The following is a 22,333-nucleotide window of genomic DNA, read 5'->3' as shown; positions in this document are numbered from 1 at the left end:
CCTTCAAGTAGTAAGATGCAGAGGAGTCTAGACCAAAATATAGGACATTACTCAAAGGGGGCAATTTAAAAATAAAAATCCCTGAAATATTCAAGAAGTGCATACTTCATCAAGATACCAGGTAAGCACCACCATGAGGTATTCTTGCAATGATGTTTTTGTGTATACTTCTTTTTGTGATAGTGATTTGCTTCCACTGACAGAGAAAAAATACTTCCCCATGGCTACTGTTGCTATAGGTGATGTTCCAATTGCTGCATTACTGTGGAAGAATGTTCATGAGAGAAAAAATATACCAGTTGAGAATTTTCTAAAATCCTAAAATAATCCTAAGTGAGATTATTTCCAGAAATAATCACTAAATCCAATTATGACACTTGATTGGAATTGGAAAAAGGTCTGTTCCAAAAGTTTTCAACAAAATTAAATGAGGCACATAGCATTTTGGTGCTGCTCATTTTATCTTTAATTGAGATTAGTGATATTTCCATTTCCCCAACATTTACAAAGTGTAGCTACATGATAAAAGGCAACACATCACTTGAGCAATGCTTTTGTAGTACTTTATCAAGAGCTTACTCTTAGCATTCCTATGTGGATGGTAATGAACAGTATTTCTTCTCTAAATCACTGTGAAGGAGGTAAATTCAGTATTTGCTGTAGAGTAAAAGCATGAAAATTCAGCAGATTAGGTGGAGGCCAGCTACTTGTTAAACCACCAAAACTCAAAGCTTAGTTGCCTGTCTAAATTCTCAGTACCTCTAAGTGATACATACACTGTCCAAGGAGAACTTCCCCTAACAGGGAAACACATCATGAAGGCAGCTACAGGCTGTCAGTTCCACTGGCTTGGAATTACATCGTCGAGGGGGTCTTTTGCCTATAGGAATTATTAGAGTATGGTAAGCCCTGAAGGGGAGTACATCACTCAGAGAAAGGGAAAGAAAAGAGGAACAGACCTCAAATGGTATTACAATATGAAAAAAATTGTGATAAGCATGTATTGTTCTGTGGTCATGATATAAAATTAATTCTTAAGTTCCAAAAAAACTTGGGGGAGTATAGTCCATGAAGTCCATGTTGCTCAGAGAAATAATGTCTGTTTTTAGCTTTGTCCAAAATGCCTGGTAATACAGGGAAAAACAGTCTTACATGCTACCCAAACCTGTATTTTCAGCAGTGTCTTTCTTTTATCCTTTTTTTAATTTAACTTCTTTCCTTTTCAGTGTCAACTTTCTGTTGCCTATAAAGATGGCACAGAATACCTTCCAGAGGAGAAGGAGGGAGAGGAAGGCAATTATGAGTATCATCTCACTTTTTCTGAGGGTTGAGATCTGGCTAGCAAGCAGGTAGGGGTTATTCTAATTGCCTGAATAGACAGCAAGAGATTCAAATAATTGAATATTTATGGTTTTAACATTTAATTCCTGGAATTTTTCTCAAAAAGGAAAAGCAAAACAATAAGCTTGCTAACACAAAACCAGTATTCTCATACTCAGGCTTTCTGATATTCGACATGGTAAAAGGGACAATTAGAGCTTTTTTCTATAGCTGATACATTCAGAATCTCTCATTTCTTATTTTTTTCAATCTTCTGATTTTTTCTTGGTTAATAGGAGCTCGTTTGTACTGAAGGCTTACAGGTACATCTGCATTAGTGTTTTAGTTCAGCTGGGAAATCTCTCCACAGTTCCTATTGATGGCAGTTCTGTTCACATCCTAGAGCCACCTTGAAGTGCATGAACTGTCTTCCTTCTGGCTAAAATTAAATGTCAAGGTGGGCTTAAATGTGAGCATTATACCTTTGTTGACCTTTTCATGTAGAAAATACACATTATTTGTTCTTCCACCATTTTTGAGGTGCCACCAAACAATTGCAGCAAATATTTTGAGATCCAGCAGGTATATGATATAGAGGAACCATTTGAAGGATACCTGGTTTTTACTCTTGCCTTAATAATAGCACTATTAAACTACCTCCTAGAGGCCTGCTGTGTAGACAAATGTTGATTTTTCATACTTTAAACCAATTTATCACAAATAGAAGTCCTCAATGCCAGCCATATTGTTCTACTATGGAAAATACCAAAACTAGTAACAAAAGACTAAATTATATTTTAATCATTTGTTATTGAATTATTTCCATTGAAGTATTGAATTATTATTCAGCTATAGTATTGGTTTATAGTATTCTATAAAATCCAGTGAACATTAAAAATGAATAAACTTAAATCTACCTTTCTTCTGATTAAAACTCATGTAAAGCTAAGCATAACATTAACATTACAGCTCTCAAGCATGAAAATATATGTATACACATATGTAATATCATATATATATATGACATCTTAATAGTTTGATAAATTAAAAGCTGCTAGGGGAGAAATATATTTCAAGAAAAACTTAAATCTAAATTCTAGAAAGTAGGCATACTCAGTCCCAGAGAATTCAACTAAAATGTATTTCAACTCAACTAAATTTTTAATTAAAGTTGTACTAAAAATGCCACAACAAAAATATTTTTACATGTATTTGGGTTTTCACATAAAGCTTGAGGTTTTGCATGGAGACTCTTCTTGAGAAGCAAGCATTTTGCAAATAATTGCATGAGGACATACTTCTCTTCAGTGACTTAAAGACTGACTGATTCCAGAAGCACAGATCCTATAATCAAAGCTACAAGCTACCTGATACATTAAAAAAGAGACTGCTGACAGCATTACAAGTTATTGATCATCAGAAGTTTGACACAAACTCCTTGGCTGGACTATGTGTAAGCCTATGTTTGATCTTTTTGATGACAGGAGATGTGTGTTGGCTCTACTATTGACAAAATGGATTGTGGGGAGGAAGAAATACAGAGAATCTTGCCATTCTGTGAGATATGCCTGGAGGCACCAGTTCTTAAATATTTCTTTTAAAAAAATCCCCAGGAAATAAATAAAATTATTCCCTGTGAACTGTACAAGATTGACCCAGAGTTGGTTCTTAATAGGCTACTTCAGCATGACTTAAATATTAAGAAAGAACACATATAATGCCACTACAGTGTAAGTCTTCAATACTTTCATTCTTGTGAATACAGAAGCAGTAAATAGCTACTAATGAGATCTACAAACACCAATAAAAGTGAGAATTAGACTTTCTTTTTAAACGATTTAACAAAGGTTTCTTTTCATATAAGAAGGATATGCTTAACTAAAACAAAAAAAACACCATGATCCAAAAGAAAATTATTCTGTGTCTCAGGAATTGTGAATCTTAGTTCTATGAACAATGTGGCTGAAATGCAGAAAATTGGCATCAGCTGATATCACAATCTACTGAGTGGAAGTCACACAAATGAAAGTTCTAGAATATAAACAATGGGCCCACTTTTCAGACTTCTTAATTTTGAAATTATTGGAAATAAAAGGTGCAATCCCATCATGGGAGTTACTTAGTTAAGTGCAGAACTCCTTGCAAAAATTCCTTCTGGGAAAAGTGTTATATCTGGGTTCAATGGAGAATGGATAAATTCATAGAACGTAAATCTAGCAAGGTTATATAATAGACAGAAAATGTCCAGGAGGTACTTGGACTTAGGAGGACCTTGGGCTGCAAATAGTTGAAGGCTGTAATGACATTGTGAAGAGGTGTCACTATGCATTTGCTTTGCAATTACACATTTCCCAAAGGCTTTCATAACAGGTCAAGTATGGCAGAGGATACATAAAACTTTACTCTTACTCAGGCCAACCCTTTTATTTGTTGTCCTTCTGTTTTTGTCAAACTCATGAGAATTTCTTCATCTGGCTATCTGACAGTTCTGACATATTTTCAGAGTGCAGCTTTGTGTCTTCCTGAGACACAGCCATCTGCCTCTATCTTCTTCAAATGAGTAAGTCCAAACTTCAGTGAATCTTCCACATAACTTTAAGGCAATCAATCTCTCATTATGAATAAAAACTACAAATGGAAAAAAATCCTTTCAATTTTAGAATAAGAGCTATGTTACAATTAGAAACACAAATTGAAATGTCTTACAGAGAATGTGTATGATCAAGTGCTAAATAAGGTATAAGATAGAGCGTTTCTATGGACTTCCAAATAAACTTTGTGAGTTTCAATCTATATTACTTGCCATAAAGCAAATTTGTACAATTATTAATTTCTACCAAAGGTAGAAATGCTCCTGAAAGTAAGTAATACTTTTTAGTTTTAAAAAACTAGCCAGTATTTTTAAAAATTCTCAACTAATTGCAAACCATCTAACTAGCCACTGTACAGAAGTTATTCAATAACATAGCAAAACCCAAACAAATATCTAATCTTCGTTTATAGTAACGTCTACTCAGTCATTCTGAAACCATTCATGAAATTGTCTCAGATTTATTGTCTGATTCCTGTTGAAAAAGGGGATTTCAGGGCTAGAATCAAAATTCTGTAACTCACCATCATTTTATCAAAAATGACAGTGGCTATTCCAGAATGAGGGAGACCAATATTCAATTTACTCCTTTCAAAAAATGGCATCAAATTTTCATTTTCCACAAGAAGATTACCACCAGCAATGTATTCGATATGTGTCACGTTTACCTAGTTCACCTAGAGCTGTTTATCACATACATACCTAAGGAGTCACATACTTAGCTAAGGAGTCAGATCGACTCTACTCTAGTTGTTGGATATTTACCAAAGGTAAAGGAGGCTTGTTTTCCCATCCACTTTGATAACTTTTCATGCAACATGGAACAACACAAAGAGGGAGATTCATTACATCCAATGCTAGTACCATTGCAATTGGATAGTAAGGAACAGAAAAAAAAATCTTATGAGTGTGTGCAAGAAAGAGAACTTGTCTTTCATTTCAGAATGATCTTAGGAAAAAAAAAACAGATAAAAATTTTTGTTACTAGTGGTATGTAATACGGAGAACTTTTGGTTTTCCATAAAACTGAACATGACAAAGTATGCTTAGAGGACTAAAAGTTCTCCATGACCTTTTTTGCCGTTTCCTTCAGTTCTAATCATCTCACATAGGGCTCAGAAAAATAGCTGGTGAGCAGAAAGCACTCTAAAAGATACAAATATTCTGGTAAGGAGAAGAAGTAGAAAAGTGATTAAATATGACTAAAAGCATATGACACAAGAAAAGAAAAATAGATTGAAATGTAAGATAGAAAACTCTAAATAATGCTACAATAAGTTTAAATGCATTCAAACAGTGAAAAAAACCCCTGTACCAAAATTAATACTGTGAGGAACTGAAGACTAAAATATCCTAGTGCTCTTTGCCCATTGCATTTATCTTGCAATGGCAATTCTTCTGACGAACTTTACATGAGCATCCCTCTACAGCTTGGCCAATCTTATTGTCCTAGTTCAGCAGGAGGGACCAGCTAACACTGTGGGGGGGTGATCAAAGCTGTGTATTCCACCCCCTCTATTCATTCCCCAAGGACAATGGGCCATTAGCAGCAGCTGCCCAGGGAGCCATTATCACCTTCACACCCAGCCTGAGGGTGGCGGAGCTGCTAATGGGCCATCAACAGTTCAATACCCCCTGGCTCCCAGAGTTAATCACCCATTGTGTGAGTCCCCGCCCAGGGGGAGGGACTGAGAGCTCCCTGAGGGTACATAAGGGGTGGGTAAGAAGACCTCAGGAACCTCTTGTCGGATCCAGAGCAGCAGCAGGACCTCAACAGGAGGAGATCCCCGCTCTCACCCAGACCACAGCCCTCGCCTGCACCAACAGGTTTTTCTTTTCCTTTTGCTCTGGACTTGGGGGAACCACAGGGGTCTCAGCACAAGGGCAAACAACCCCCCTTGGGTTTGTGCCCCAGGACACTGGGTTATACTGCTGGGGTTTTGTGAGTTGAAAGCAATTTCCTTTGTTTGTCAGTGTTGTTATTGTAATATTATTATTAAATTTTAGGTCTGACTTATAATCTCTCTCGTGGTGAGTTCATTTCCCCTGCTGGTTCACCTTTAAACCAGCACACTTATTTATAAAATATCCAATGGAAAGATAAGGAAACAACACAAGGCATGGTGACAGCACAAAGACAGAAACAATCTCTCTGCAAATGGTTCTGCTACAGGTTAAGGAGCTATTTCGCTTCCAGCTCTGTAAAAATATCAAACCAAACTGGCAAAGTAAAGAGCTAACTAATATGACAATCAGGTAAATACAAGTATTGTCTATAGTTACTGTCCTTCTAAAAATGGCTAAGAATTGCAAAAGGAACATTACAGAAAATATTTTTTTTTTTGACCTTACATCTCAGGATAATTATTACAACTGGAAAAACCTACATTAGACATAAATAAATAAAATTTGGAATTATATTGTTTCTAAAATCTGTTCATAATCTGTTCCTCAAAAGAAGGTCTTTAAAAGTTTTTATCAAATTAATATTGCAATACCTGTTGTTCCTTCAGAAAAACATTTTATGATGTGATGAAGCAGTGTTATTTATCTGTGCTGGCATCTCACAAGGAAGTATGCAACTAAATGAAGTGTACAAGATTTTAATAGTGCCAATAGACATGTACACAAACACACAGACATTACATTATGCTTACTTCAGGTGTAAAAAAGATTCAGAGAAATAGCTAACATCTGAACCTGACAGTAGTGTAATCCTTAGTGTTCCTAAGGATCCTGAGGCAAATCTTCCCCAATTTTAGGACAGTCTCTAAAACTTTTGTCTCCAGCATTTTCACAGCATTGCTATATTTCTTACCTTCCTGCTTGCCAGACTGAGGCCTAAAAATACAGGCTTTCAAAATTAGTAAATGTATCTTAAACATACGGGATTTTCTCTCCCCCCTATTGACAGCAGTTGCTAACTGGCTTTATTCATGGTAAGCAAATAATTTGAGCAAAAAAGAAAATCCTGTGAAGAATAGCCATTTGAATAAAAGATAGGCACATATGTGGCTCAGCAAATGCCGATCCACATGTGCTCAGATGGTTCAGAATTCAATTTGAAAAGAGAGAAGCTGTTCATGTCATTTCTTGTTTGATTAAGACATCCATCCAGTGCTGTACCTGACAACAGGGCCTCAAGATCCATCTGCAGTTTTATTCCTTCAATATGCTTGCTACAATTATTTTATTTTCCTATTAGCTTATTATTGCTTTGGCAATCAGAATGTCCACATAGTGACATGTGAGACAGTAAATTTGGAGAGCAGGTTCACATGAACATCTTAGTGGCTTTAGCTAAGATAATTCATTTAAGCTTGAGAAAAGACTGAATGATAACACTGTAAAGACATTACTGAAGGGCCAGGTAACACTCTCACGAACTTTTAATTTGGAATAATATAGTTTTCTCCAAGAATATTATTTTTAAGTTCAGGTGGCCTGTTATTTAGGGACATATTGTATCTAGTGTTTCATCCAAGCACAGACCAGTTTCAGTTTTACAGTCATTGCCTCACGTGACCTTTCTACCACGAGATATTTGGAGGTGTTGACATACTTGTGACACTAAGATATAATTACAATGAGCTTCATGAAGTTTGTTGCTTTGAAACCAGACTGTATAAAGACAATAAGAGTTAACAAAGAGAAGTTTATAACATTAATCAACCCTACATTTCTCTGTTCATGTGGGACAGACCACGTCTTGCCCTGGATAACTACGCAAAGAGTGGAATTAGAAGCAGCAAAAAGAAGGGCAACATAAGGAGACCTGAACATGCTACATCTGCTGGACAAGTTAATTAGAACAAAAATAAATTGTATGAGACAAGACTGAGTGTGATCCTCAGTAGCAGCTCCTGGAATAGCTCTAATATATCTTACTATTTACACTCAGTTGAACTGAACTATAAATTGAAGGGAAAAAACAGATAATCTTCACAGATGGAAAGGTTCAAATTAACCTGTTTTGAGGAATGCCTTGGCAGAATTTGTTGTACTGTAATCAAGAAGAAGAAGAAGAAAAAATAGAAACCAGAGAAGAGAGGGCTTGAATTTGACCTCCACAGGCGTTTGAATTTGACCTTCACAGGCGTTTCATCTGAAGAAGAGTTCTCAATCAATGACAGGTTGATACAGACTGGTAATACCAGTTTTTTTCAGACCTTTCCTCACTGGAGGTGCACATGTCCTCATAAAAGAAATGGGAATGCTTTCTCTAACAGCATTTGTTGATTATTCTTATTTCATTGCCAGCCAATATTTTCCTTTGGTTTTCTGTCACTGGAAAACCATGCATTCTTTTGCTAATTAGAAAGGAACTGTTAACAGACAAAGCATATCATCATGAACTTGCATACCACACACCTAAAAGAACGCTCTGGCAATAAAAGTTATCTTTCATGTCTTTGTAGTCCTTTCATTTTGTATTTCACTTCCAGCAACTGCAAAACTTTTTATAACTGAAGAAACAAGGCTTGGAGACTACATGAACATCACAAAATATTGCTTAATAAATCAAGTAATTGGATAAGAAAGTAATGTTGACAAATAAGTGACCTACTTCAAATGGCAGCTTTGCTATTGTTGCATGAAGAAACGTTCTTGCAGAAGAATAAATTTTTACTGTATCTAAGCATGCAACATAGCCAGGAATTCTAGACTAGACCTCTGAAACAAGTTTCTAATGTTAATATGCTGAGTTTCTTGATTTTCTCAAAAGAGAAAGACAAAACTGTGAGCTTTAAGAGTACAGCTGCTTTTGCTTCAGAAATAGGGCTTGTGAGACAGGACAATTCCACCAGATATTTACTGTAAAGAAAGATCTGAAGACACTTCTAGAAGAATTCAAAGGTGTGAATCAAATAGTACTTTTCATTGTAGAAGACAAAAAAAAATATAGCCCACATATTAAAGATTCAATTCTTGAATTGTACATTTTAGGTGGTTTTAAGGAAAAATGTAGCTTCTTAGATGAATTAAATATTGTTTCTCACAGACAGAAAACAAGGCATGTAAAAAGAGTAAAAGCTACTTTAAGGTCCTACAGTGAAGACAGACTTTCTAATTAAAAGATAAACTCAGTAAAACTTTTCAGTACCACAAAAAGATGAGAGAAAAACTGTATGCTCTTTTACAATGAGGGTATACAGAACTTATTGAAAATTTAAAGATTTTAATGGACTGAAACTAAAGATTGTAATGAGATTATATATGCTGATATTTTTGCTGCATATGTAGATCTGAGTACAGAGCTATTCTGGGATTTGAAACAGAACAAGAACCTCTGCAGAACTGTCTTTTTAATTTCACTGCTCAGTTATACTCAGGACAAGAAGACATAAAGAAGTTATATGGGTTAGAGAAAGATCCATTCTGACTGGTCAAACAAAAATTAAAATCATTCAGAGTGACAATTTCACCTGCAAGTGTTGACTGTGCCAAGCTGGTATTACCAACATGGCCACAATTTTGTTACCTTCAATCTTTAAGATTTACAGTTTGAAGAGAACGTGAGGAATGTTTAGAACAAGGCATGGGCCTGGGTTAGGGAGGCATCTCCCTGAAAGCCCAGAGTGCCCTCTTCTGGAGTGAATGATCTTGTACATCTGGTGGTCCTGGTTTATGGTCAAAGTTACATGAGGAACATCTCACACAAAACCATCACCTGACTATAAGGTATTTAACTTTTCATTTATGTTATCTTACAGAACACCTCTAAACGTGCATTCAAATGATCAAGAAAATTACTCACATCTTGGCAGGACAGAGTAACACACAGTAAAGACTTCCCTGTGCAATGGAGCAGTCTCACTTTCAGTATAGTAACGTCCTACACTGGTATCTGCAGCAGCTGACATGATTGGGATGCAGTGGTCTTCAACTCGAGGTGAAATGCAATGTTATAAAATCATGACCATTCACTCAGAATTCGAGAATGCTCCTATGAAGTCAATGTCCTGCTGTAAATAAAGCTTTGAAAACAGATCACACCAAAGCTGCATTCACACAGTCCGCCTTACACCTACTGAGGTAAGAGAAGAGTTTCCATTAACTTGCTGCAGATTCTTCCACCAGTTAAAGTTCAAAACAAACAGAGCCTTCATCCTTACATCAGACAATCTGATATTAAGGTATCTCCTGCCATCCATGCATGGAACATACATGGTTTTGTTTCTTCTACAAGGCCATCTGACACGAAAGCTGAAGCACATACTTATCAATACATGTGGCTGTTCTCCAGCTAATTAATCAGAAAATGTTGTCATATACTGTTATTCAGATTATGAAGTGCTGTGGTAGATTTCAGTGGTTTTCTAGTTGATAGAAATATACTTATGAAAAATTGGGATCCCTGTTTCAAAACAGGGGATGTCAGAAATTAGCAAACATCAAGAGTAAAACTGCAATCACCAGACATAACAAGGAATTTTCTTTAAGATGTCAACAGTTACAAGAGCCTGATCCTTCTTTCGTAGCAGATTATTGAGGTAGAGGTAAAATGACAAATATTTTAGAATTAGAATAATTGTTTTGTTGTATTCAGCTCTCATTTTCATCTAAATAATAATGAATCATTGCAAGATTTCTGAAGAAAAAACAAGACACTGAAACTGAGTAGGGAAATACTAATGCCTTATTTAGATGGCAGTTCCTGATTTAGAAACCCTGTAAAAAGCATTTTGATTGTTTCAGAGAAGGCAACAGAAAACTATTAGCTGCAGTTACTATAAAAATGGTTTCCTTCTGTATATTGTTTCTTTCTGATCAGGTGGAAGACCCTTGACCTCAATATGCATGATAAAATAATCATTGCTTTTTGCTGATGATGTTTCCTAAAAAAAAAGTCACAAACAACACAAGACACATAAATAGCCAAGAATATAATATAGAAGGAAACACTCAAATGTGCAGAAATCCTCAATCATTATTAAATAAAACATTCTTTTAAGGTGCAGATGTTGCACAATTTTTCCGAACTATTTGGTAGTTCAGAAGATTAGAATCAAGATGTATGATGAATTGTAGTTGCTGTCAGCGTATATCTGGAAAGGAAAAAGGAACCTTCCAGATTAAAATGGCTAACTAATGCAGGAAAAATCTGTAGCAAAACACAGAACACCAGTTTTATTGCTCCTTGCTGACCACTATTTTTCAAGGTTCAGCTTTCAACAACCTGGGTTAGAGACAAGCCTCAAACACTTTTCCATGAAAGACAAGTTTGATCTATTCTTTCCAGATTTTGTTATTCTCTTTTCACATTAGTACTTCTTGCCTCTTGCAGAATTACAGTGCATCATCTGTCATCAAGTAGCTGAAAGGAACTAAATGAGCAAAATAAAATCTTGCAGGTTTTTTTTTTTCATTCAGGCTAAGATTGTGCCTAATCTGTTATCCTATGTATTACTCAAATAATTCTAGGATACCAGCTGAGAATGGAGGGTGAAATTGTAATTTTACTATTATTATTTCATTAAATGATGGTAAATTAGTGATTTACTGATGGTAAAACATACTCTTGAAAAACTTGTAGAAGATGCTCTGAACTTCAGTCATTTTGCCTTTGTTATTTTTTCTTAGCCTTTTAGACAGAGATAAGAGAAATTCAGCTTTCACTCAATCCATAAATCAAACCACTCACAAATTAGAAACTTACAGTTCTAATAAGCATGTGAATATAGTTCCAAGTTCAGATAAAGTTAAATGTAGTAACTGAAGAAGATAAAAGTAAAGTGGATCCACATACTATGAAGAACTTAAACACAACTGTGCAATATCATAACTCCGAAGAAGTTAGTTATCTAAGACCAATGAATGTTCTTTCTATTTTCTTATTTTTGCTTTTAAACAACATGAAGTATTTAGTATCATTAGACTAACCAGAATAAAATGATCACTGAAGAGAATTCCAGTGGGAAAAAAATAAAAAAAATAAAAAATTGCGCATACCCCTAAAGAATCAATTTACCCCAGATAAATAAAAGATACAATTCAAATTAATTATTTCCAGTTACGTTTGAAAATATTTGCTATATACATAAATATAAGCACATTCTTTTAGCTTCAAAGTTAATGACACATGATCTTTGATTATAATACACCATATTATAGTATACAAACTCAATATGAATAATTCCTGATCACTTAAACTCTTTAGCAAAGCACATAGAATTTCTCACTCTTATTTCACAACAGTTCCCTAACAATAGTTTTCCATCATAGTTTTGATCATTTAAAAGCAACAGTTTTGAAATTTTCAAACCCTACCAACTAGGAATGTAGATGATTCATCTCATTTCAAGATCAGTGCTACAGAAGCCAGTTGATAAGTTTGCGCTGAATTTCAACATTTGTATTATTTTTTATTTTGCAGTAATCTACCTCTGTATCTTAAATACAATATCCCTTTAAAATTCCATTTGCAGATCCCATAAAATAGCTTTCAAAGATATTTGTTTCAATACATCAGCTTTCCCAAATACCATACTCTTCTGCTACACATTTGCCCTAAATAAAGCAACTCGCATATGAAATTTGAAGGGACAAAGCTAAATGCTTGGTTCACTGACCATTTTCCACTCCTGAAGTTTTGATTTGTGAAAAACAAAATGTTTAAATCCTTTTAAAAGCATTTTCATTATGTATATCTCCATTTACACAGATAAAACCTTCACCAATACAATAACACTATCACTCTATTCAACTCTTATCATCTGAGTAAATACTTTGAAGTTTTTGCTTTGCCTTTAGTACTGCAGAAACAATCTCAGGTTCCCTAGAAATCTTCCCTTCCTTATCTTTACTGGTGATTGCATAATGATTTCTAATTACATCTTTTCAACTTAAAATTCTTACTATAGTGACCAAACAATGATGAAAATAGATGTATGAATCAGCATAATTTCAAAACTTAAAATACCTAAATTGTAGGCAAGGCTGTAAAAAAAGTTTGGTTTATTTAAAATATAGCATTCAGGAAAAAAGTGCTTTAATAATATTGGCCACGAAGTATCAGAAGCCTTTGTGGTGCAGAAGGGAAAAAAAAAAAGACTAATTTTGTGTATTTATAATAAATGTATTTCACTGTCAAATAAACAATTCCAGCTTAAACCCAAAGTTCTATAGTTTTATAAATCTTTGTTGACAGGCAAAGTAAGCTTTTTTTTTCCATACCTGGAAGCTCTTTCTCTTCAAGACTGTATTCCAGAGATCCAAAGGAATAATTAGCTGGACTGATTGCAGGAGTAGAAATAAAACTTGCACAACCAATGGATGAGTTGATTTCAAAATAATTGTGGCTGTGATTCATTCGGTGAAATTCCAGAGAAGATACTATGGATGTACGTTGCTTGGGCTAGAAGAAAAGCAAAAGTTCTGCATGAAAAATACAGATTTTTTGTATAGTTTTCATTACTTAACATTCAATAAATCTACCTAGGTTTTCTCTCTTTTAACTGTCTTTATTTGTCTCAAAGGTTATAGTAGTAAAAATCATTTCATGTGACAAGATGCAGTGTGGAGAGATAATTTCCTTCCAAAATTTCAAATAATATTTATTAGTAAAAACGTATGTCTTCATTCCAATCTATTTAATTCAACATAAAATAGTCTTTTACATCTTTGCATATAATAATTGCAACCATCTTTTGCTAAGAAAGGAAACACTTCACCAGCTGCATTGCTGGGTACATCTTGCAAAACAATTAGCCTGTTGATGCCATATAATGAGGTTTACTAAATAATACCAAGTGCTCATCAATCGAAAACAACCCTCTACTGTTTATTCCATTGATGGATATGCCTTAAATATTCCAAGACTGAAACATCTAAAAGCGTAGGGGAACATTACCAGCTTCAAAAACATACATGAAAATCAAACTTTTTTCATGAGTTTTCATGGAACTGTGTACTGCTTTATGTCAAACATTTACTTTTGAAGTGAACCTCTGAACAGACCCCACTTAATGGTTGTGCTTTTGATTGTAGAGCAGCTTCAGAGCATGAGAAACTCCTTTCTTTCAGGTGGATCTACACATAAGGTGTAGAAATTAATTCTATATAGTGTGGTCACCGGGTCAGCAACAAATCTTCCACAAAACAGATCTGTTCCCTGGCACTGCGCTACTTATTAATGCAGACATAACTGTAGTGCTCGATGTCATGGGTTATAAACCACAGGCCACTGCTGCTCTGCAATGTCATGCTAAATAGCCTGTTGCAGCACTCATCCAGCTTCAAACTGAAAATATCCCAACCCCACGATGCTTCTTGCCCCTTCAAGGCCAATGACCCGAAACATATCTCCAAAAGAGAGGAGGCCATGGTTTATCGTGGTCTGTATATTTATTTTACAACAGCAAAAATCTTCTCAAGAACTGCTGCCTTAGATAACTAAAGCTGGAAAATGCAAATAAAAAAAAGTAAAGGGTGCTTTATCTCTTCTTATTCTAGCACGTTAAGCTTAACAGGCCAGAATATTTGTAAAAGTCAAGAATGTTATGCTTATTAGTGTCAAGACTAAATTATTGCCTTGGAGAGCAATAAGACCTTTCATGGACCATGAGGCTATTCACCACCCCTTACTTAGAACTAGCTGATAAAATACCATCTATCCCCGTGGAGTAATTTTCAAATTACTTTGTGTTCTGTTTAACTTTTAGGCTACAAGTCCTGCAATATTTGTGTTACAAATACCAAACCAGGCTGTTTTCAGTAGAAATCCACTCTTTCTATAGGAATGTCAGAAAAAAAATCAAATAGACTTAGGTTTACATAATGTTTATTATTTCTTAAAGCTGTGTTGGGCACCATGTGAATTAACTGTGTCCTGTTAAAACTGAGAAAAATTGCAAAGAGAAATTTGGGCATTCATCTGGAACTGATCTATGGTCTGTTGAGGGGATTTACTTTCTTTAATAACTGAAACCAGTTTCTGCTTTGAAAGGATGATTCCTAGGTCTAGTAATTTCATGGGAGAGTTCAATGAGCAGGGACAGGCTCCAACATCAAACAGTCTAGTTGAAAGTCATTGTTTGGGACATGAGCCAAAATAACTCTCTGATCAAACCAAAAACATTCATGTGTATTAATTAAACCTAAATGACACACTTTTGCTAGACAACAGAGTCACAAATGACCTAATTATTTCTCAAACTGAAAAAGATCTCCAGCCATTTAGAAGCATGTTTCTGGCGCTTTCCCAAGCAATGTTGTCTTTGCAGATTTGCAGGACTTCAGCTCCTGAGATGAAAAGGGGCCACTTCAATTAACAAGATGTGTGATATTTCTGTTTATTCTTTAGCTGAGACAGTTCCTACCTAAATGGGCAGCTGGAATGGTCCAGCTCTGTCTTCCAAAGCAGCTTCAAAAGCAACTGCTCTGGCCTTTGCCTAGTCAGGTCTCCAGCAACTGCTTTGCCCGTGTGCCCCTCACTTGGAGCCAGAATAGCAGCATCCAGTACCCCATTTGGCCTTTTATTACCTTAAGGCTGATCAGTTGTTTGGCTACACCTCAGTGTAATACTACAAGCTACTCTACCATCTTTTAAAAGTTTCACAAAAAAGCATCTGTGAGGTCTTGGCAGATGGAGGGAGGAGGGGACGAGGTAAACAAACAAGCAAAAGAACCCCAAATTCTTTCGAAGCTTCTGGTACAGATTAGTTTAGCTAACAAGTGCTCACAGATTCCAGAAGTGTGTCTGTCAACAAATAACTATGATTTGTTATGTGAACATGGGTTAGTGATAAATAATAATTCTAGAGTGAGTTTCAAAAACAATTATGGAAGCTAGAAATATATTTTACGTTTGTTGTGAAAAAAGGCAACCATCTGTTGACTTGGGTGATACAAAATAGCTCCTATTGATTTTGGTCTTGGGCACTATTATTTTTCTTAATTCAGAGAAACATATCTTGTTTTAGTATGTCTTTCCAATATAAGGATTCTGCACAGAAGCTCGCTCAGTCTCTACTGCTCTACAGCATTACACTTCTGCTATATTGTTTGGAGTTAACATGGTCCATCTCTCATCATGTGCCAATAACTTTTCTACATAATTACACAGGAATCTAGCATCTGAACTTTTGTAGCTAACTACAGGAGCCTTTTGCACTTTTGCTGGGTCTTGCAAAATGTTATGCTGTTAAAGTACATTAATTGTTCATTAACATAAGCTGAGAGACGCAGTGAACTAGTATGTGTTGATTGCATCTCTCTGCCTTTATCTCCCTGAAGTATCATTTGCACAAGAAAATAGTAGAAATGAATTAATCTTTTCTCTACAGTTAGGATTAAATTCCATTCCAGATTTAGATAACTAGATTTACAGCATAGCTATTTACATCTACACTAGTTATTCAAGCTCCCATAACAGTCAATTGAGATCTAGTCAATACAACCAATAGAGTCCAAAGAACAATTCACCTCACTCCAGTTATCTTCCTGTGACATCCCACCTGGCCTCCAGTTGCCCTTCAGAAGAGTGCAGGTCTCCTCTGTGTATGCCCTATATCATACTTGTCATCCTCCATGTACAATTCAAAGACAACTTTATAGCACCTCAAATGACATTAGATTACTATTGAATCCTGCATCTGTCCTAAGCATGATGGGAAATTAAATTTCTAAATCAGACAGATATTTTTATTTACAGAAATGAAAGCACAAGTGTTCTAATTCCAGATTGAATCCCACCTCTAACTCACATCTACTCACACACTAGAAACTTTACTTCATTTTTCAGAATCTGAAGTGAACTACGGTCTTACTGGCAGAAGCCTTGGTTTCCTGGATTGCATATGCAAAAACCACCTCTTAACTACATTTACCAAGAACTCTGGAGACAGGTTCTGAAAAATTCCAGGAAGATTATTTACTATATGGAATACTATAACTTAGACAGGGGTCAAGATTTCATCACTGTGGAGATTGTACAAACACAAAACTCTGCCCCAAAGAGATGATACTTCTTTCTTTGTAGCCAGCTTTGTCAGTCATTACGTGCCCTTCTTTGTACTACTCAAAAGTTCTGGACGTACTTAGAAATTATAGCATACTTATGGCTTAACTTCACCCCAATATGCATGCTACATAGCTGCATGGAAAATTGTCCTTAAGTAGATTTTTATTCGTTATATTAACATGTCTAATTTACTTGTTATGTCTAAAACTTTTTAATGACTCAGCTTACCTTTAAGACACTTCTTCACAACTATTATTTCAACTGTCATAATACTAACTCAGAAAATCCTAGACTATCCTAAAACAGCACACCAAATCAGGCTAATGAAGAAACCTTATCAATGCAAAAGCAAAAATATATCAACACACATCTTTAAAGATACTGCAATAACAAGATTTAAATAACTATCAAATCAGGTCTAATAAGAATATTTCGTGTTCGGTCTGTATCAATGAAAGATACCACTCCAAAACTGCAAAAACAGGAAAGGTATTAAAACACACATACTGAATTACTTTTCTATTAAAAAGACAATTAAGGACTTACTGCTTTCATGAATGGGATTTGCATGCAAATCCTGTAATGCTACTGTGACTGGCATGTAACACCAGGAGCATGGAAGAGATAATTCAAATATTTCTAACTACATTTAGCAGAGGGAGTAGGGAAATATTCCTTTCTCAATCCAATACCAAAATATTTCTCCAGCTTTGATGTACTCTGCAATACAGGCTTGTGTCTTTGCCTTCTTTCATCTTTGGGGTTTGTGTTCGTAGCACCATTATAGTGTTTTAAAAATTAATTTTCACAACACTTTACTATGGAAGAGCTATTTGTCCCATTTTACAGATGCTGAACTAGGGTATAGAGCTTTCCCAAGGGACAAATGTGTGATTTGTTAAATCACTGAGAACCAATGAGCCTAAGGAAATTATGCATTTGGCAAATCCTGCCAAATTCCAGCTGCCCTACATAATGTGAAAACTGATTTCAGTCATATCATGCAAAATGCATGATAGAATAGAGAACTGAACCCACATTCTCAAATTTCTACTAGCACGTAAAATACAGACTTACCAAAACAAGTAAGAGGCTGCAACCTTTTCCCGCTGGCTCATCTCACACATATAACACAATATGAGTGTAGTCATGTGGTCACATAAATCCGACATTTTGGTACCTGCCCAGACTATTCCATTCTTTCCATTCTCTGATCACCTTACTCCTACTTCAGAAATTTTCCATTCTCCAGCTTCCTTCCTTCTAAAATCTCATTTTCTTTCTATGCACTCATTTTCCTTTTCACAGAATCATATAATGCTTTGGGTTGGAAGTGACTTTTGAAGGCCATTAGTCCATCCTGACCTTGAACACTTCCAGGGATGGGGCACCCACAACCTCTCTGGGCACCTCTCTTTTTCTGTTTTCTTCTGTGTATTGTTACATTCCTTTCATAACTACTTATGTTACTCTAAAACACCCTTCACAGTATCCTAATTGATTCTAGCTCTACTTGGTCTTTCAAACCTTGCTTTTCTGCTTTCTCTGTGGTTTTGTCATCAAGATCTCTCAAACGAACTCGTACCTCACATTGGCTTTGTCAGTCACTCCATCCCTCTCATTGTCCTTCAGTGCATCCAATTCCAACCTCTGTCCTCCCTTTCAAATACAACTTTCATGCCACTTTTATAGTTTCTGGCTTCTGCCTTAACATCCCAGCGTACCATCTCTGTTTGCATCTTTGTCTCTTTTGCTCATGTACATTTACATAAATGCTGAAAACACTCATAATTTTCTTGGTAAATCACAGCCTGTGACAGGACAGGCTTCTTTGTTTACTCTTGTCTCCAGAACCTTAGTTTGATTTGCAGAAATCATCAGGTCTGATACATTCACGTCAGTCAATGTTGCTGCCAAGAATTATTTGATTTATAGATTCTGAACTAAGTGGATCAAGCAGCCTTGAAATTGCAAAAACTGGAGATTACAATGTATCTTAGTTTGATTCATCTATGTCACCTGGAAGTGAAAGACTGCATTGAATTATTACTAGAATACTGAATCAATTATTCTGTCAAGCCTCAAAATACCACGTTAAACAAGCTGAAGACACATTGCCTTTTTCATAAGGTAACATAATTCTCTCTTTTTCATTTCACAGAGCCTTATCTTAAATTATGATGACAATTAAAAATAAAATATAGGCAACTTCAGCACCCATCTTGACATTCTTGCATCTTAGTTTAAGAATAGAAAGAAGAAATTACACAAGCACAGGCAACTAACATACCCCAAGCAGCCACAACAGGGAGCTTACAAAATCATAGGGGGAAAAAGGAAAATAAAAAATACTTCCACTGGTTTTTAACTGCCATTTTAACTGTAGATCCTTTTCAATACTAAAAGCATAATGTGTTCCAAAAATAAATTATTTTTTATGGCATCACAGCATCAAAGTCCTCAAAACTTCTGTTTGACTGATTTTTAATTTAGGGAAAGACATTGCTCACATCCTGTGTGAGTAGCAAGAGCAGATTTGCTAATCAGGTACCAGGTTCCATAATCCAGGTACCATATACACACAGTGCTTTCCGTTCTCCTCTGTGCATGTTACACCAGCTCCTGCCTTAGGAGTCACTCACTTGAGAGTGCAAAGGTCAGAGGGTTGCTGCCCCCTTCTACCTGTGGTCTTATCTCAGATGACAAATCAGACTGGAAATAAATAAGGGAAAAACTGATCTTCCCACACTTTTCATTTTCCTTGCCTTCTATTTTTATTTTAATTGAAACCATATTGCAGCTGTGGGTTGAGAGCAGTGGTAGTCCTGAATGCTAAAAACTGCAACACCTTTGTAGAGGTTTCCCTCCTTGACAGATATGATCAGATTTTGAAGATACACCACTACACCTATCCTGGGAAAACATTGCTTGAATTGAGCTCCAAATTGCAAGAGATAAATTTGATAAACAAGAGGAATGTCTCAGCTATGAATTTCCTAACTTTCAAAGATTTAAAAAAAGAAGTGTTATTTTCCCTGAAACAGTTGAAAAATGGATGTAAGACCATTTTCTTCAAAAAATCTCAGCTTCCAGCTGTTAGCAACATCCCATTTTGACCCACAGATTATGAAAATTGCTTATATCATGTTATTTTTATATCACAAATTTGAAAGGCCAAGGTGATGGCTGTTTTTAAGCTGCATGCTACAGAGAACACACATGTGTGAAAATGAGGTGTATCTTCAAATGTTGACAAGAGATTAGTGAATAACTAAGGTGCTCAAACCCACCCATACTACAGAGAAACAAAGACAAGTGCTAAGAATCTGTGAGATACCCATCAAGGCACCATAGGTAAGTCTTTAATGTTCCAAATTCTGAGTGTGTTACTATTTCCAAGCATTATATGTACTAGGGCAGGGCAACTGGAATGTATTTGTTCACACCTCTACCACTAAACTTCATTATGTGTCAGAGAAGTGTCTTCAAAGCAGAATTACCTGCCAGGAATGGTGCTTAGCCCATTCAAATGCCAAATCAGGACCAAGAGTGGATACATTTGAAGAAAGAGAAAGGCACAGGACCAGAATCATACCCAGGACTGTGTTAACAATTCAACAGCATAGATGACAACCTTACAGAGCTAAAAGCTCATTTTAATAGTGTAGTATGCACCTTTCAGTACCTGAACTACCTTTATGCTCAGCATTTCACCTGGTCTGTTACAAGTTCAGGTAGGAAAAATGTTCTGCTCTTCTGTATGATGTGTGTTTAAACTGAATCAGGAATCACAGTCTAGACAATCTCTCTAGGTAAGCAACCAACTTTAACCAAGAAAGACACATGCATGTACAAGTGACAGTCTAAAAACAACACCTTTAACAACGGGGTGTTATTCTGCTTTAATTTCTACATTTGTTTTAGCATCCTGTTGAACCATAATTAAGTGCACTCACACACACTGTGCTGTTTTCATTAGTACTGTGTACTGGGTAGATTTGTTTATGTTTTCATATTATCTCAGCTCTAATTAAAATAATCTAAATAGAATTATATTTTACAGTTACTTGTCAAAGGACATCTCTTACAATGCATCTCTTTAATAACATTTTGTTTAATGTTGTTATTAAGTAGTCACAGAGTATCCATTACGCTCTAAGGATTTTTTCCCCCCTAATGTTCTCCTCTGGAGTTGTTACATGTTAGCAATTAAATCAGTGGTAAAACAGAGAGTATGGGGCTCTGGGAGTGGGGGTGTGGGTGCATGTGTAGGAATCAGTCCTGTGAGACAATTCCAATCACAACTTTTTCTTTGCATGTGGTACTCAGTATTCCAAAATAAGATAATTTCCTGATGTCTGTCCTATTTTCAGTCATGCATGCATAAAATGCCAACCACATCTTAACAGCACTGATCATATATCTCTTACTTTGCTTTGCTCTACCTCTTTTAAAGGACTATTCAGGAGCTTCATATATCTGTGTCTTTGTTTATTCATTTCAGCATCATGACGATAAGTATGCATCAAACTGTGTGCAGTAGATTTGTATAGACATTCTCTGTCACACAGAGAATATTCTGAAATATATTTCCATACCTAGAATCAAGGGCACTGTGCTTGTAGCCCTGATGGATACATGCAACCCTGGAAACACCAGGAAATTCAGAAAAAAACTCCAGACCAGGCACCTCAAGGATGAGGGCCAAAACTACTTGTCTGTAGACTGCAGAATACATCTTTATTTTAGCAGGTTTGAGGAATGTTCAGCACCTTCCAGAACTTCAGAAAAGCAGGTACGTGAGGATGCCTTTTACCTTGGATATGATGAGTTTGATCCTCCACAAAATCACTGCTCTCAATAAAGTTCTTTTAAGTCTTACTTGCCTCTTGGGCTATGCATGGACACTGCAGATGGTTGTACAAAGTCCAGCAGCAAAACAGAGCAGAAAAAGGTGTGCCCCTGAACAGGAAGCACAATGTGCCTGCACAGCATGTCTCCACAATGATTTTCCTAGTTATTCCCTGCCTGGCTGAGCATGTTGTAACTGGAGCTGAGCACAGGCAGCACCTCACAGGAGAAAGAGGGTCCTTGCACCACAGCTGTCTTGTGATCTCATTCAGAAAGTGAGTGGAGAGAATTTATTGCAAAACTCTGCTCACCAGCCATCCTTTTTATGATGAAATGTAACAAAATAGATCTTTTTATGTGTGTTGCAAATAAGTTCAGTAGATGCAACACAGAGTTCTCATGCTTTTGTGCACTGGTGCAAGAGCCGGCAGAGACAGGGGTGTGCCACCAACACAAGCTAAGTGTGGCAAGACATGCATTTCATTTGTGAAGAACTAAGGATACCGCAGTAGGGTGCTGGCACAGGGGAGGAAACAGGTGAAAATAGTTTCACTGTTTCACCACGGGGAAATGGTGGCACTAATCCACTTGAAAATCCTGTTTATGGA

General features: G+C 36.1%; 1 protein-coding gene across 7 annotated transcripts in view; it reads right to left on the bottom strand.

Annotated features, from left to right (window-relative positions):
• ANKS1B (ankyrin repeat and sterile alpha motif domain containing 1B) overlaps positions 1 to 22,333 on the bottom strand; it is a 437,255-nt gene that overhangs the window by 260,527 nt on the left and 154,395 nt on the right. For all 7 annotated transcript variants that reach the window (XM_071552016.1, XM_071552018.1, XM_071552019.1 and 4 more), the window contains one exon: positions 13,088 to 13,268. In XM_071552016.1, the coding sequence (XP_071408117.1) occupies positions 13,088 to 13,268 (181 nt within the window). The remainder of the gene's footprint in view (positions 1 to 13,087; positions 13,269 to 22,333) is intronic.

The sequence above is a fragment of the Pithys albifrons genome, chromosome 3, assembly GCF_047495875.1.
Source record: "Pithys albifrons albifrons isolate INPA30051 chromosome 3, PitAlb_v1, whole genome shotgun sequence".
Lineage (NCBI taxonomy): Eukaryota > Metazoa > Chordata > Aves > Passeriformes > Thamnophilidae > Pithys > Pithys albifrons.
The sequence above is the reverse complement of the archived record's forward strand: the minus strand, read 5'-3'. Positions and strand labels throughout refer to the sequence as shown.